Source organism: Canis lupus, chromosome 14, assembly GCF_003254725.2.
Source record: "Canis lupus dingo isolate Sandy chromosome 14, ASM325472v2, whole genome shotgun sequence".
Taxonomy (NCBI): domain Eukaryota; kingdom Metazoa; phylum Chordata; class Mammalia; order Carnivora; family Canidae; genus Canis; species Canis lupus.
Genome location: NC_064256.1, coordinates 13,414,715 through 13,428,623, shown reverse-complemented (window position 1 = coordinate 13,428,623; position 13,909 = coordinate 13,414,715). Strand labels below are relative to the sequence as shown.

The 13,909-nt window shown below is 41.3% G+C and overlaps 1 protein-coding gene across 2 annotated transcripts in view; it reads left to right on the top strand.

Annotated features, from left to right (window-relative positions):
• ABCB1 (ATP binding cassette subfamily B member 1) overlaps window positions 1-13,631 on the top strand; it is a 97,527-nt gene extending 83,896 nt beyond the window's left edge. For both annotated transcript variants that reach the window (XM_025471479.3, XM_049093509.1), the window contains 5 exons: window positions 2,150-2,306; window positions 2,791-2,988; window positions 9,156-9,362; window positions 12,071-12,217; window positions 13,029-13,631. In XM_025471479.3, the coding sequence (XP_025327264.1) occupies window positions 2,150-2,306; window positions 2,791-2,988; window positions 9,156-9,362; window positions 12,071-12,217; window positions 13,029-13,232 (913 nt within the window). In that variant the 3' untranslated portion in view covers window positions 13,233-13,631. The remainder of the gene's footprint in view (window positions 1-2,149; window positions 2,307-2,790; window positions 2,989-9,155; window positions 9,363-12,070; window positions 12,218-13,028) is intronic.
• Window positions 13,632-13,909: the final 278 nt, after the last annotated feature.

Genomic DNA, 13,909 nt, shown 5'->3' with positions numbered 1-13,909 from the left:
TGATGCATGGATAAAGAAGGTGTGGCATATATGGAATATTACTCAGCCATAAAAAAGAATGAAATCTTGCCATTTGCAATGACATGGATGGAGACAGAATAATGCTAGGTGAAAAAAAAATTAGAGAAAGACAATTGCCATATGATTTCACTCATCTGTAGAATTTAAGAAACAAAACATGAACATGGCGGAGGGGAAGAAAGGCAGACCAAGAAACGACACTTAACTATAGAGAACAAATTGATGGTTACCAGAAGGGGGAAGGGGAGGGGATGGTGGAAATAGGTGATGGGGATTAGGGAGGCACTTGTGATGAGCTTTGAGTGTTGTATGAAAGTGTTGAATCACTATATATTCTACACTCAAAACTACTACTACACTATATGTTAACTCCCTAGAATTTAAATAAAAACTTGGAACTTAAAAAATAATAATAAAAGTAAAAAATACATAAAAATAAAATAATAAAAAGACATATTGAGAAATCTGTCCAGAGGAGGGCAGCTGGTGTGTTGAGAGAGAAAGGAGTTCCCAATGAAGCAAAGGGCCTTTTTAACAACATTCCAGTTAAGGGCTGAATTATGTAAAAGGATGTACATTTTTCTTCTATTTGAAAAAGAACTTTTTAACAATAGGCTTAGTCAAAGTTGCTACTTCCTGAAACAAAGGATGGAAGTCAACTTAGGAAAAGTGCCCAAGGAACAAATATTGAGAGCTGGACTTCTTGATAGCCTGTAGAACCCTTCCCAGCTTTAAGCCTCTATGATTCCCATGGCATAGGTTAAACATGTGGATGCATTTTGAGAGAAGCATATCTGTCTCTATAAGGAACTCACTCTGGGACACCTGGGTGGCTCAGCGGTTGAGTGCCTGCCTTCAGCCAGGGCATGATCCTGGAGTCCCGGATCGAGTCCCACAGAGGGCTCCCTGCACGGAGCCTGCTTCTTTCTCTGCCTATGTCTCTGCCTCTCTCTGTGTGTCTCTCATGAATAAATAAATAAACTCTTTAAAAAAAAAAAAAAAAGAAACTCACTCTTTGCTGTACAGCTCACATGTTTTCCAAGAATCCAATGTAATTTCAGCACTATATCTGTTATTTTTAATAGTTGACATGCAATATTACATTAGTTTCAGGTGTGCAACATGATTCAGCTTCTCTATATATTATGCTATGCTCACAGCAAGTTCAACTATCATCCCTTACCATACAATGCTATTATAATATTGACTGGATTCCCTATGCTGTACCTTTTATTCTCATGACTTATTCATCCCATAACTGGAAACCTGCCTCTCCCACTACCCTTCACCCATTTTGCTCACCCTCCTCTCACCCACTTCCCCTCTGGCAACCATCAGTCTCTTCTCTGATTTATAGGTCGTCTTCTGCTTTTTATTTATTCATTTATATTTTTCGATTCCACACAAGTGAAATCATAGGGTGTTTGTCTTTTTCAGTCTGACTTATTCCACTTATAATAATATCCTCTAGGTCTATCCACGTTGTCACAAATGCCTACATCCGTTATTGATGGCCACAATCACACTACATAACAACTAACCACTGAACCCCAGTGACATACAATAACAAACATTCCTATTTGCCCACAAGTCTATGGGTCAGGTGGATGGGTCTGCTGATCTGGGTTAGACCTAGCAGATCTCAGCGAGGCTCACTCATATGTGCAGGGGACTAAAAGCTAGTTGGCAGGGCCCACACAGCTTGACTCCCTCTGTGCCTTGTCTGCTAGCAGGCTAGCTGGGCTTATGGTAGTCGGCAGAGAGAGAAGCACACAGGCCCCTGAGTGATAGGCTTAGGACTGGCAACCATCACTACCACCACATCCTGTTGGGCAAAGCAAGTCACAGGCCAACCCAGATTCAAAAGTTAGGAAAACTAATTCCTCTTCTTAAAGGGGGAGCTGCAAAGTCACATTACTAGAAGGTGAGGATACAGAGACAGATGAAAAATGGGGCCATCTTACAATATGTTACACTGAGGTGAACTTTATGAGGAAAAGTGTTTATTTGTTTTGTTTTATTTTTTAACTTCTGTTTTTAATTGAGGCAATGCTCTCTAGCTGTAGAACTGTCCGCTGTCTAGCATTATAATCTTAACTCTATGCATGCTTTGTCTTTGTTTTTGCAGGGTATTCTCAGCTATTGTCTTTGGTGCCATGGCAGTGGGGCAGGTCAGTTCATTTGCTCCTGACTATGCCAAAGCCAAAGTATCAGCAGCCCACGTCATCATGATCATTGAAAAAAGCCCTCTGATTGACAGCTACAGCCCTCACGGCCTCAAGCCAGTGAGTTTGATGTTTTGATGATATGATATATTCCTAACTGATAAGTACAAGTACTCTAAGAGGAAATTTAATAAAACTTGTGGCTTTTTTTTATTTGCTGGTAATAAAAAGAAACTTTCTAGATCATGAGATCATTTTAATAAATGCTAATAATGTACATTTACATCCCATACTTTTGTAGAACAAGGCTACAGGGAGATAGAAATACTGCCCAATTTATAAGCAAATCTTGTTAATTAGATTTTATTATATGTAGGTCACTGTATTCTTGGGGAACATATTTGAGTTAGCTCATTTCTATTAACAATACGTGCTATAAAAACACTGACTCTTAGATCTTATTTACTGCACTCTGGCAGTTACAAATGCAGCCTAATTGTAATACAAGTTCACTGTCTTTTGACACCTGGTAGTAGAGGGGGTTTGCTATACAAAACTTTGGGGATTGTAATAATCATTTTTATTGTTACTGTTCTGATTTTAGAATACGTTGGAAGGAAATGTGACATTTAATGAGGTCGTGTTCAACTATCCCACTCGACCAGACATCCCCGTGCTCCAGGGGCTGAGCCTCGAGGTGAAGAAGGGCCAGACGCTGGCCCTCGTAGGTAGCAGTGGCTGTGGGAAGAGCACAGTTGTTCAGCTCCTAGAGCGCTTCTATGACCCCTTGGCTGGTTCAGTGGTGAGCACACTTTCTTACCTCATTTTAAGTTTTTCATCATGTAAATGCCTGGATGTATTTAATTCTTGACTATAAGCCACAGTTTTTCCAACCTTGAAATAACAGTCTCACGGAAATTCTGACATCCTAGATCAGGGCTCTAAGCTATGTCTGCGGCCAGAGGCAGCTTCTCAGGCCTCTCTCTCAAACTTCCCCTCCACCCTCCTTTGCCAGCAGCCTGTTATCATCTGTCTCCTGAGGCAGGGCTGGAAGGGGAAGTGGAGACTGAATGCAGGCTATCTAGGAGATCAAAGGTGAAAGAAAGAATAACAAGAACAGCAGGTTGAGCGGGGTAGCAGAGTCCAGGGGAGGGGTTTGAGAAGGGGAAATCTGGAACATTTTTATGACAAAGGATAAGATAAAATCATTGAGAGGGTATTGAAACACCTCCTAAGGAAAGAAAACAACAACAACAGTGAGATCAACAGATTTGGGAAGCAGATAAAGAATATAGAGGGATTCCCTTTTCTTTCCTGAACTAAAAGAATAAATGGTCACATTTATTAATTTAGCACTCAATAGTCATTTACTGAGTGCCTGTCAGGGACTATCTTAGGTACTGGGGATGAGATAGGAGTCATGAAGGGAGCTGTGAAATGACTACAATGGAGAATAGGAAAAGAATCAAATTAGGAAGGAATAGAAATGTTTATTATATGGGTATTTAGTTGTTGGTTGTTCTATGAAGTGCTATTAAAAAAAAAATTAACAACAAGGGTGCCTGGGTGGCTCAGTCAGGTAAGCATCTGACTTTTGATTTTGGTGCAGGTCATGATCTCAGATCATAAGATCAAGCCCCACATCAGGCTCTGTACTGGGCATGGAGCCTGCTTAAGATTCTCTCTCTCCCTCTCCCTCTGCCCCTTCCCCACTCCTCCCTTTCAAAAAAAAAAAAAAATTAATGACTAGAATGGTGTGAGCACTGACCAAACAGAATGGATACCTGCTCTGTACATATTGATGCCCCAGTTCCACATGGAATCCACTTGAATTAATGACCATTGTGAAAATAGACTTACAACCTGTAGTCCAGAGCTCTTTGAAAATTCAGTCATGCTGGGGCAGCTAAGCATCTGCCTTCAGCTCAGGTCATGAACTCGGGGTCCTAGGATCAAGCCGCATATCCAGCTCCCTACTCACTAGGGAGTCTGCTTCTCTCTCTCTCTCTCTCCCCCTGCCCCTCCACCCTGCTTGTGTTCTCTCTCTTGCTTACTCTCTCTCAAATAAATAAAAAAAATCTTTAAAAAAATTAAATTCACTCATGCTTACTCATAGATATTTTTTATTGTATTCTACTCAGTCTGTTTCTTAACACCTACATAAGCTCTGTCCTTTATTTTTACTTTCTTGTTTTATATTTTCTTTTCTTTTTTTTTTTTTAACTTTCATTTATTTATGATAGTCACAGAGAGAGAGAGAGAGGCAGAGACACAGGCAGAGGGAGAAGCAGGCTCCATGCACCGGGAGCCTGATGTGGGATTCGATCCCGGGTCTCCAGGATCGCGCCCTGGGCCAAAGGCAGGCGCCAAACCGCTGCGCCACCCAGGGATCCCTTGTTTTATATTTTCTGTTCTGATTTTATGCTTCAATTTTGCTATTAAAGTTTGAACAGAGGACTCTAAAGGTAGAGACAAAGGAAGCAATTACAGAAGGAAATGTTAGCTCTCAGACACTGATTATGGCCCCTAATAGGTGTTGAGTAAGCAGTGTATTAAATGTTGATCTTTAATGAATTATAGGTTATGTCTGCACTCAAAGACTCTAACTGAGGAGATGGGACATATACTTCCATGAGTTCTATAAAGGAAGGTAGACCTACAGATGGCTCTTAAGGGATGAGTAGAGCTGGTTGCATGAGGGTGAGAGTGAGCATGCAAGATATCATTTGATGAAAGAGATAATGTGAGCTGTGCTTGATAAGTTATTTGCTCCCAATGTCCATATAACCTCTTTTTGTCTGAAATAGCAGATTTAATGAAAGTTGTGATTTTCACACTTTTAAATTATGACCCATTTAGGAAGAGCAAAAAAAAAGAAAAAAAACTCATGGCCTCCCCATTGTACTCATACTCACATGTGTTAGTTTAGTACTGCTACTAAAGAGAATTAGCCTACACCTTCCAGATTTTGCACAGTGCATCTCTCTGGTAGAACCACAATTACTTCCAGAACCAGAAGGGAGTCTGGGAAATAGTTTTTAGCCTTCCACTCCGGTCATATATGGAAGGGTATACACAGAAGAATATGGAAATGAATGCTGAGTGCACAGGGCAAAAACCATCTCAAGACAACACTTAAAATACATGGGAAACAAAGTGTCCTTATCTATTGTAGGAACACTATTGTCTGCTCCTGTACATTTGTGCTAGAGCTTTGAAGTCCTGCCAAGTGGTGCACAGTAGCCAAAATTCTTAGCCAAGTGTCCTCAAGAAACACTAATATGTGTGCCAAGTTTTGTTCATAAATATCAATGAGTAACCCTTAAGAACTCAGTTAGTAGGTGACTTATAATTAGTTCTCACTGTCATGTAAAATATGAGTGTGGATTTGAGCATGATTGCTCATAAGAACCGCAAAAGGATGTGATCCTACAGTCAGGAAATCCTCATGATCATCAGTGGGCCTTGAATTGTACTTTGTGAAATAGTGACCAGAGGTGTGATTCTCAAAATGATGTGTATCAGAAGGGCTTACAGAGCTACTAAAGAACACAGCCACCCTGGCTCATTCCAATCAGTCGGCCTATTAATTTTTACAATTTTCCTAGGTGATTCAGATGCCAACTATCATTTCAGAACCACTGAAATGATAAATTGGAAAGATGTAGATTAAATTGTGGAGAGTCTTGAAAAATGAAGCTACTGAATTGTACAGAGTGGGTACTTCAAGTTTTGTGGGGCGTGCAGGTTATACATTTTTAGAGACTTGACTTAAAAGAATACGAAGAAATTAGGTACAAAAGTGAATATTTACTTCTAATAAAACAAATCACAACAAAATATTGAAAACGTAAAGATTCAAGTCCCTTTTCTCATTTAATTACTTAAGAAAGAGAGAGACAGCATGAGCGAGTGCGCCATGAGTGGAGGGAGGGAAAGCAGACCTTCCCCCTGAGCAGGGAGCCTGACAGGGGCTCCCTCCCAGGATCCCAGGATCTCAGTTAGAGCTGAAGGTAGACGCTTAACTAACTGAGGCACTCAGGTGCCCCTCAGGTCTCTTTCCTCCTTAAGCAGATACATAAAATCACCTAGAAGAGCTTCCTGACTGCAGCCTGTGCCCCCCACTTTCCCCCCACTCAGAACACAGTTCAGCAGCCAGCAGTCACCTGCAATTCAGGACCCTTGAAGATGAACTTCATTAACATCACTGTTAAATCGCTTCTGGTCTGAGTCTTCTCCCATCTATCACATGCACCATTGGCAGAAGCCTGTGGTCATAGTCTGGTTATTACCTGGCGGGCACTTGAGCTAAGTGGGGCCTTCCTCTGTGAGGGAGGATACAGAATGTCTTTCAATGATAAGGTGTGTGTGTTACCAAAACCCACCCTGTAGTGTACACATTCAATCCCAGCTACCCTAGTTACTGTGTGATCTTGTGCAAATTACTTACTTCTGCTCATCTTTTTAATCTGCAAAATGGAGATTAAAACCACGCCTGCCCCAGGGGCACCTGGGTGACTCCGTTAGTTAAGCTCCTGGCTCTTGGTTTTGGCTCAGGTCAGGATCTCCTGGGTTGTGAGATGGAGCCCTACGGTCAGACTCTGAGGTCAGCACGGACTTGGCTTGGGTTTCTCTCCCTCTGCCCCTCTGCCCACTCACTACACACTCTCTCTCAAATAAATAAATAAATCTTAAAAAAGAAAGCAAAACCATACTACCTCACTAGGGCTGTTGTGAAGATCAAACAAGAAAATGCATGAGACATGCTTATCACAGGACTTACAGTCAGTGCTCACTAATTTATCTATAATCATGATTTCAGAGTAAATACATATAACAGAGTAGTACATATTTAACATATGATTGTGCTTATGAAGGAAGCAGCACATTTAACAATCTAGAATAGAGATAGCTGGCCATTTAACCTGATTTTACCTTATTATTACCAGTGTGTTTACTTTCCTAGTTAAGTTTTATGTAGGCCAGTATCTTTGGAACAGTGTTTTCTGAATCCTCAAAGTTCCTTGGTCTTCCCTCAGACCATCACTCATGCCTCAGCCCAAGAACCTCTGCACTGGTCTTTATCACATTTGGGTTTCTAAACCTGTTTTCTCTATAGAGAGGATGCTTCAGCTAACACAGGTTTTAAGTATTTGCAATTCCAGCATATCATGTGGGAATGATGAGGGCCAAGAGTGTTACCATATACAGCGTGATAGAGAGAAACTCCTTAAAACCTGATGGGATGACTCAAATTTGCCTAATTAGATTAGTTTGGCAGTATCTGTTTCCCTCCCAGGAGCATAAGCTTAGAAAAAATTAAGCTACTCCTTTCCTGAAACTTCCATTTCTCAAGTACAGTGTTCCATTTAACAGGATCTGCTGTTTTGCCACATCTTTGTATGATTTTTACTGCCTCTCTCCACCCTCTACTTCCCACCTTCACTTAACACTATAAGGATGCCTGCAACATAGATGCTGGAAGAGTCTCCATGGCAACTGGGCTCGGTACTAATAAGGTCATGGCTGTGTTTTCTATCCCTGCACTTGGCAGCTTCACAAACAGAAGCCGCGTTCCTGCAGCAAAGACTATACCTTACCCCTGGCCAGCTGTCTCCCAGGGGCACCAAGCCAGGCACATGGGATCCAAAGAGTATATATAGCTCAGTAGACACTCACCAGCACGATGGGAAAAGCCTGCATCTGAGTCACTTGCTTCTTTGGAGGGGATGAACTAGCTCTCTCACTTGAATACCAGAGTTCTCTTGCAAAGTAGATCTTTTGGGCAGACCTATGTGGATCAGAGCAAGGCTGTAAGGGGCACTGCCTAGGCTCTTGCACGGTAACCTAGAGAGCCAGGTCACTGGAGAAGAGGCAGTTTCTCCTTCCTACTCCTTTGGCCCAACATTGTAGATGTCTGTCCAACATTTCATCTTCTCAGCCTGCATCCGTCCACTGTAGTTTCAGTTACAGCCACACAGAGTTAACCAATCTCTGACAGTCTTGAAGCACTGTGCTGAGTGGGGTCTAGATGAAATCTCATTCAATTCTCAATTCTATGAGTTTAGGAATTATTATCATAATTCTCATTTTATCCACAAAGTAGCTGTCAGAGAAATTAGCTCATTTTCCCAAGACCAACAACTACTTAGAGATACAGCAGCCATCTTATTTCTATTCCGTTTAACTGCTACATCCCATTCTTCTAAAACCTGATTCTTAGAAACCTGACCTGCAGACCTCTCATGTGCTCACAGTAATTACTGATTTCTAATCTTAGCTAATTTTCTTGTGAAAAACTGATACATAAGAATAAGGATGCTAGCAAATTTAATGCCATAAAACAACACAAACTTACTATCCTACAAATTCTGGAAGTCATATATCTAGAATAGATTTCATCAGGCCAAAATCAAAATGTCACCAGGGCTGTGTTCCCTCTGGAGGCTTGAGGGGACTGTTTTCTAACTCCTGGCCCCTTCCTCGATCTTCAAAGGCAACAATGACTAAATGAGGCTTTGCCATATTGCACAGCTGTAAGTGTCCTGCCTCTGTTTTGCACAGCTAAGGACCCTCATGAGTACATTGGGCCTGCCTGGATAATCCCAGATCATCTTCTTATTTTGAGATCAGCTGATGAACAACCTTACACCTTAATTCCCTTTTGCCATGTGACATTATATTCTCAGAGGTTTCATGAGTTAGAACGTGGATATCTTGGGGGGTGAGGGGCATGATCCTACTTACCACAGCACATAGCGAAACCAGGGTTAAAGCAGAAGAAACGTGACAACTTATCAGAGCATACAATTATGACCTTGTTCAGTTAACTTTGACAATCCAAACTCAACAACAACAAAAATATTGTCCCATGGTAACCTGACAATTTTAGTGTATGAAATAATGACAGTGATTTTGCTAAGTTAAAAATGTGCTGGTCATGAGTCACCCATGAATTCTCGTTTTCAGCTAATTGATGGCAAAGAGATAAAGCACCTGAATGTCCAGTGGCTCCGAGCACACCTGGGCATCGTGTCTCAGGAGCCCATCCTGTTTGACTGCAGCATTGCCGAGAACATTGCCTATGGAGACAACAGCCGGGTCGTATCACATGAAGAGATTATGCAGGCAGCCAAGGAGGCCAACATACACCACTTCATCGAGACACTCCCTGAGGTAAGTCTTTCTCCAAAATAGGAGCCCAGGAGCCTGTGGCAACCTCCCTGGCCTACACTTTGATTTCTAAAAGGCAGGTTTTCCAAACTTGAAGAGAAGTGAGCGACCAGAATACACACCTGTGCACAACATCTTGCCAAACTTCCTAAAAAAAAAAAAAAAAAAATCTTGCCAAACTTCCTATGCCCATTTGATACTATGCTTGCCTGACCACCTGACTGGCTCTTCCTGTGAGCAAGCCTGATGGAAAAGCATGTGGTTGCAGGAAGCCTTTCCCTCTGAGCCCAAGTACAGGCTCTGTAGAAGTAGGCATAGCCGCCTACCCTCATTCCTCTCCCGACCTTCCTTCTGCCTCTTTGCTGCTCTCTCCCAAGCTGCAAGCCTACCTCTGTGTTGGGCCAGGCTGGGGAGCTGAACCCATGTCAAAAAGAAGGCTCTCCCTGAATAGAGCTGAGCCCTGGGAATAACTGTGGTATCATGTAATCCCTCAATCCCTCATCTTTGCACATTTCATGGCCTCCAAGCTCTTATAGGATTGATTGCCGAAAACTTCCTTGGGGCTCTCTGAGCTATTGTCCTTGGATGCCCTCTGAATTCTTCCCAGGAAGTTAAAAGGAACCCTACCCTCCCTAAAGCCCTCCCTTTAGATCCTGTGTTTTGAAGTCACCTTGAACTGGCTTGTCTACACCATGTCCCATCACCACTAGTTACTTATAAGGAATCACCCCTAAAGAATAAAGCTCAGTAGCCTCAAACCAGTAGGGAAGGCAATTTCCTTATGTGTAAGGATGGCAATACCAACTGGCCCTAACTCTTTCCCAAACTTCCTTTTTCTGAGGCTCTTCTTCTGATAACTGCAGCCCCCACATCACAGACCCCCAAGAAGAGGATTGTCCCTTTCCCCTCCTTTCAACCTTCTTGCCCAGCTGTGGGATAACCGGTCTTTCCCAAGGCTAGAAAACTTGAAAGACATAGCTTCAATCCCCTTTACTAATGATCTCAAAATATGGGCATGAACCATCACATTAGAACCAGCTAAATCAGAAGTGTTGGAGGTAGAGTCTAGCAATCTGTGTTTCAATAGCCCAGATACCAGGCTACAGTTTGAGAACCACTGGGCTGGAGGTTAACAGAGACAAACACAGAGAGTAAATATTAGCTTCTCATTAAATATACTCCTCTGGCATTCATTTGTCTACCACAAGGACCCAGCCCTTCTGGGCTCCTGGTCTCTGTCACACAAAGCACACCTATAGACATCATGATTCTTTTCCTCAATGTCTAGATGTGGAAACAGAAGGCAGAGCCCATTGAGTCCTGTTCTCTGCCCAAGGACCCACTTCTTTACCTGAGCAATTCCTACTAGGATTTCCCTCACCCCAAAGGAGGCTAGTCTGGTGACCCACTTCCTTCAACAGCTCTGCCTTTACCTGCTGCAACAGGATCAGATTGTCTCGGGGATCCCTACACTTATGTGGAACACACGTCAGTGTTCCTGCCTTCTGAGGGACCTGCAGCCCCGGGGCGGGCGGGGGGCGGGGTGGGGGTGGGGGAACCAGTGGAAAGCATCTGCTGGAAACTCAGGTGAGATCCTCGGACTTTGCCTGCAGGTAGACATCTCGGTCTGAGTGCCACTGAACTAGGGTGACAGATATAGCAAATAAAAATAGCCAATCCTATATAGAACATGAATTTTTAAGTCAAACCCTGATTGTCAGAATCAGATATACTTCCAATCTGGCAAGAGCCTGTAAATTATGATAGTCTTGTTTTCTAGGTTACATATGCTGTCGTGTCTTGTTCCTGCTCTCTTCTACATAACCTTTTAACTCGTGTATCATCCTGTTGAGTAGTAAATGACAATTGTCTACTGTGGGAAACAATATGTGAAGAACTTTGGGAGAACTCTAAAATAAAAAAAATTAAAAAGATATTTTAGCTTTTAAAGTTAAGGATCAGAATGGAATTCATTAGCAGCCATTAAAATTATTGAAATGTTAGACATAGTTTTATAAAAACAGGTAAGATTAGCATCCCAAGAAGTTCTTCCCTTCCTGACTTTCGTGCAGAGAGCACCACCTGCTGGTTATAAGTAAAATGAACTTCATTTATTTTTTGCATTGCCTGTTTGAAGTCTGATTTCTTTCCTGGAACCAATCTTTGTCCCAAATATAATGAAACCAGGAGCCTGGAAGAGACTAACATTGTAACAGTAGTCTTCCTCATAAAGATATTGACTTGTTTACACTGAAACATGGCCTCTTATGCCCAAATGTCTATTTTCTCCCTTTTTTCTTCTTTTTTTTTTTTTCAATTTTTAGAAAAAAAAATTTTTTTTTTATTTGAGAGAGAGCGAGAGTGAGCACTGGAGAGCAGAGGCAGAGGGAGAGAAAGAATCAGACTCCTCACTGAGCAGGAAGCCAGACATGGGGATCAGTCCCAGGACCCTGGGATCATGACCTGAGCTAAAGGCAGACAGTTAACCGACTGAGCAACCAGGCGCCCTCCAAATGTCTGTTTTCAAGAAGAGAAGTCAAACCTGCCATGCAGAGCTATTTTTTTGATGTTTAATCCTCTGTGAACCCATTCTTAGCTTCTGAACCTAAACTTTTTTGTGTGTTTATGAATGTGATTATCCTGTTTTCTGTGAGCACACTCTTTTTTTAGGTTATCAGTTCTCCATTTCAATAACAAAACCCTATTCACAGAAATACAACACCAGAGTAGGAGACAAAGGAACCCAGCTCTCTGGTGGCCAGAAACAGCGCATTGCCATAGCTCGCGCTCTTGTTAGACAGCCTCATATTTTGCTTTTGGATGAAGCTACATCAGCTCTGGATACAGAAAGTGAAAAGGTAAGAATTTAAATTGGATTCAGTATGCTTGAATCGGTTGTCCTTGAAAGGTTTAAATAAATGCTTCGGTCTTTCACGGAAGAGAACAAAATTCAGTCCAGATATGTTGATTGTTACTTACGTCAGTGTTCAACAGAATGTAGACCCTTTCTGTAGCTGTTATTCAAGAGAACTAAGACAAAATAAGGGAAATTAGTCTTATAGCACTTAGGCTCCAAAAAATAGCCCGGATCACCTTATATTGACCAAAGATGCTGTGTTAAGGAGGTCACTTTCCCATTCTACTGGTGGTATCTCCTCAGCAACTATATAAAAAAACAAGAGCTTAATATACTGTAAAAGATGACTGTACCCTAAGATAAATATTAGTAATCATTTTCAGTTTGAGCAAAAAGTTCACTATTCGAGTATCTGAAAGACAAATTAATTCTGAGCTATACCCTGTCTTAAAAATACCAAATTCAAGGAGGCTGTGTTCAGCTTGTGCTCACTCTCCTTGAATTTGCTGTAAAGCTGGACTGAAGGGTGGCCCTGGAGGTGTTCTGTGGGTGGGCACAGCAGTAAATGTTTTTAAATGATTGAACAGACTGTGTTTATTGTCATAACTTTGAGAACAGATGACCTCTGTCTCAGAACTAATCCAGACTACGATTCACTTATCTCCTGTTATGACAGATTCCTTGCTTTGTCAATTCTGTTGTATTTCACTGATACCATCCTTAAAGAAGGGAGGATGATTATGAGCCTTATTATGGAGGAGGAAAGGAGAGGACTGTTTTTATCAGAATTAATTTATGTGGTTATTGGTCAGGTTGTCCAAGAAGCCCTGGACAAAGCCAGAGAAGGCCGCACCTGCATTGTGATCGCCCACCGCTTGTCCACCATCCAGAATGCAGATTTAATAGTGGTGTTTCAGAATGGCAAAGTCAAGGAGCATGGCACACATCAACAGCTGCTGGCTCAGAAAGGCATCTATTTTTCCATGGTCAGTGTCCAGGCTGGAGCAAAGCGCTAGTGAACTGTGGCCATATGAGCTGTTAAATATTTTTTAATATTTGTGTTAAAACATGGCATTTAATCAAAGTTAAAAGGTGAGCACTTACTGGAAAAACTATGTAGAACTACCTGTTTAACATTTCTTGCTGCAACTGAAGATCATTCCACCAAGTTCAGAGTCTTCAGATTTTATAATTAAAGGAACCAAAAGAAACATTATCTGATGGAATAAAATACTGGTGTTAATTGCATTATAAAATTATAGAGTAATTCAAAGTAGATTTTGTTAATAAATTGTATAATTTTTGTTTATATTTTATTTGTAACTTACTGCTTTGCTGAAAGATTATAGAAGTGGTAAAAAGTACTGAATGTTTGAATAAAGTGCTAGCTATAATAAAACTAAACTTTTATATGACGAGAGTCCTCTTGTCTAAAATGCCTATATCATCTCTCAAATGAAATATTAAAGATTACTAATGTATTTTTTTTAAAAAAAGCCTTCTTTAAAAACTCCCATTAATTTTTGTGAAAATGGTTAAATAGTGTAAATAATTCCCATTGTATATGTTTTTTCACAGTGGGTCCTAAGGAACCACCAGCCCTCATTCTCTGTGGACTTGATCCTGCTGGTTCTTGTGTTTCTACATTATGACGGCTCTCAAACCAACTACACATATCAATGCAGAATTTTAG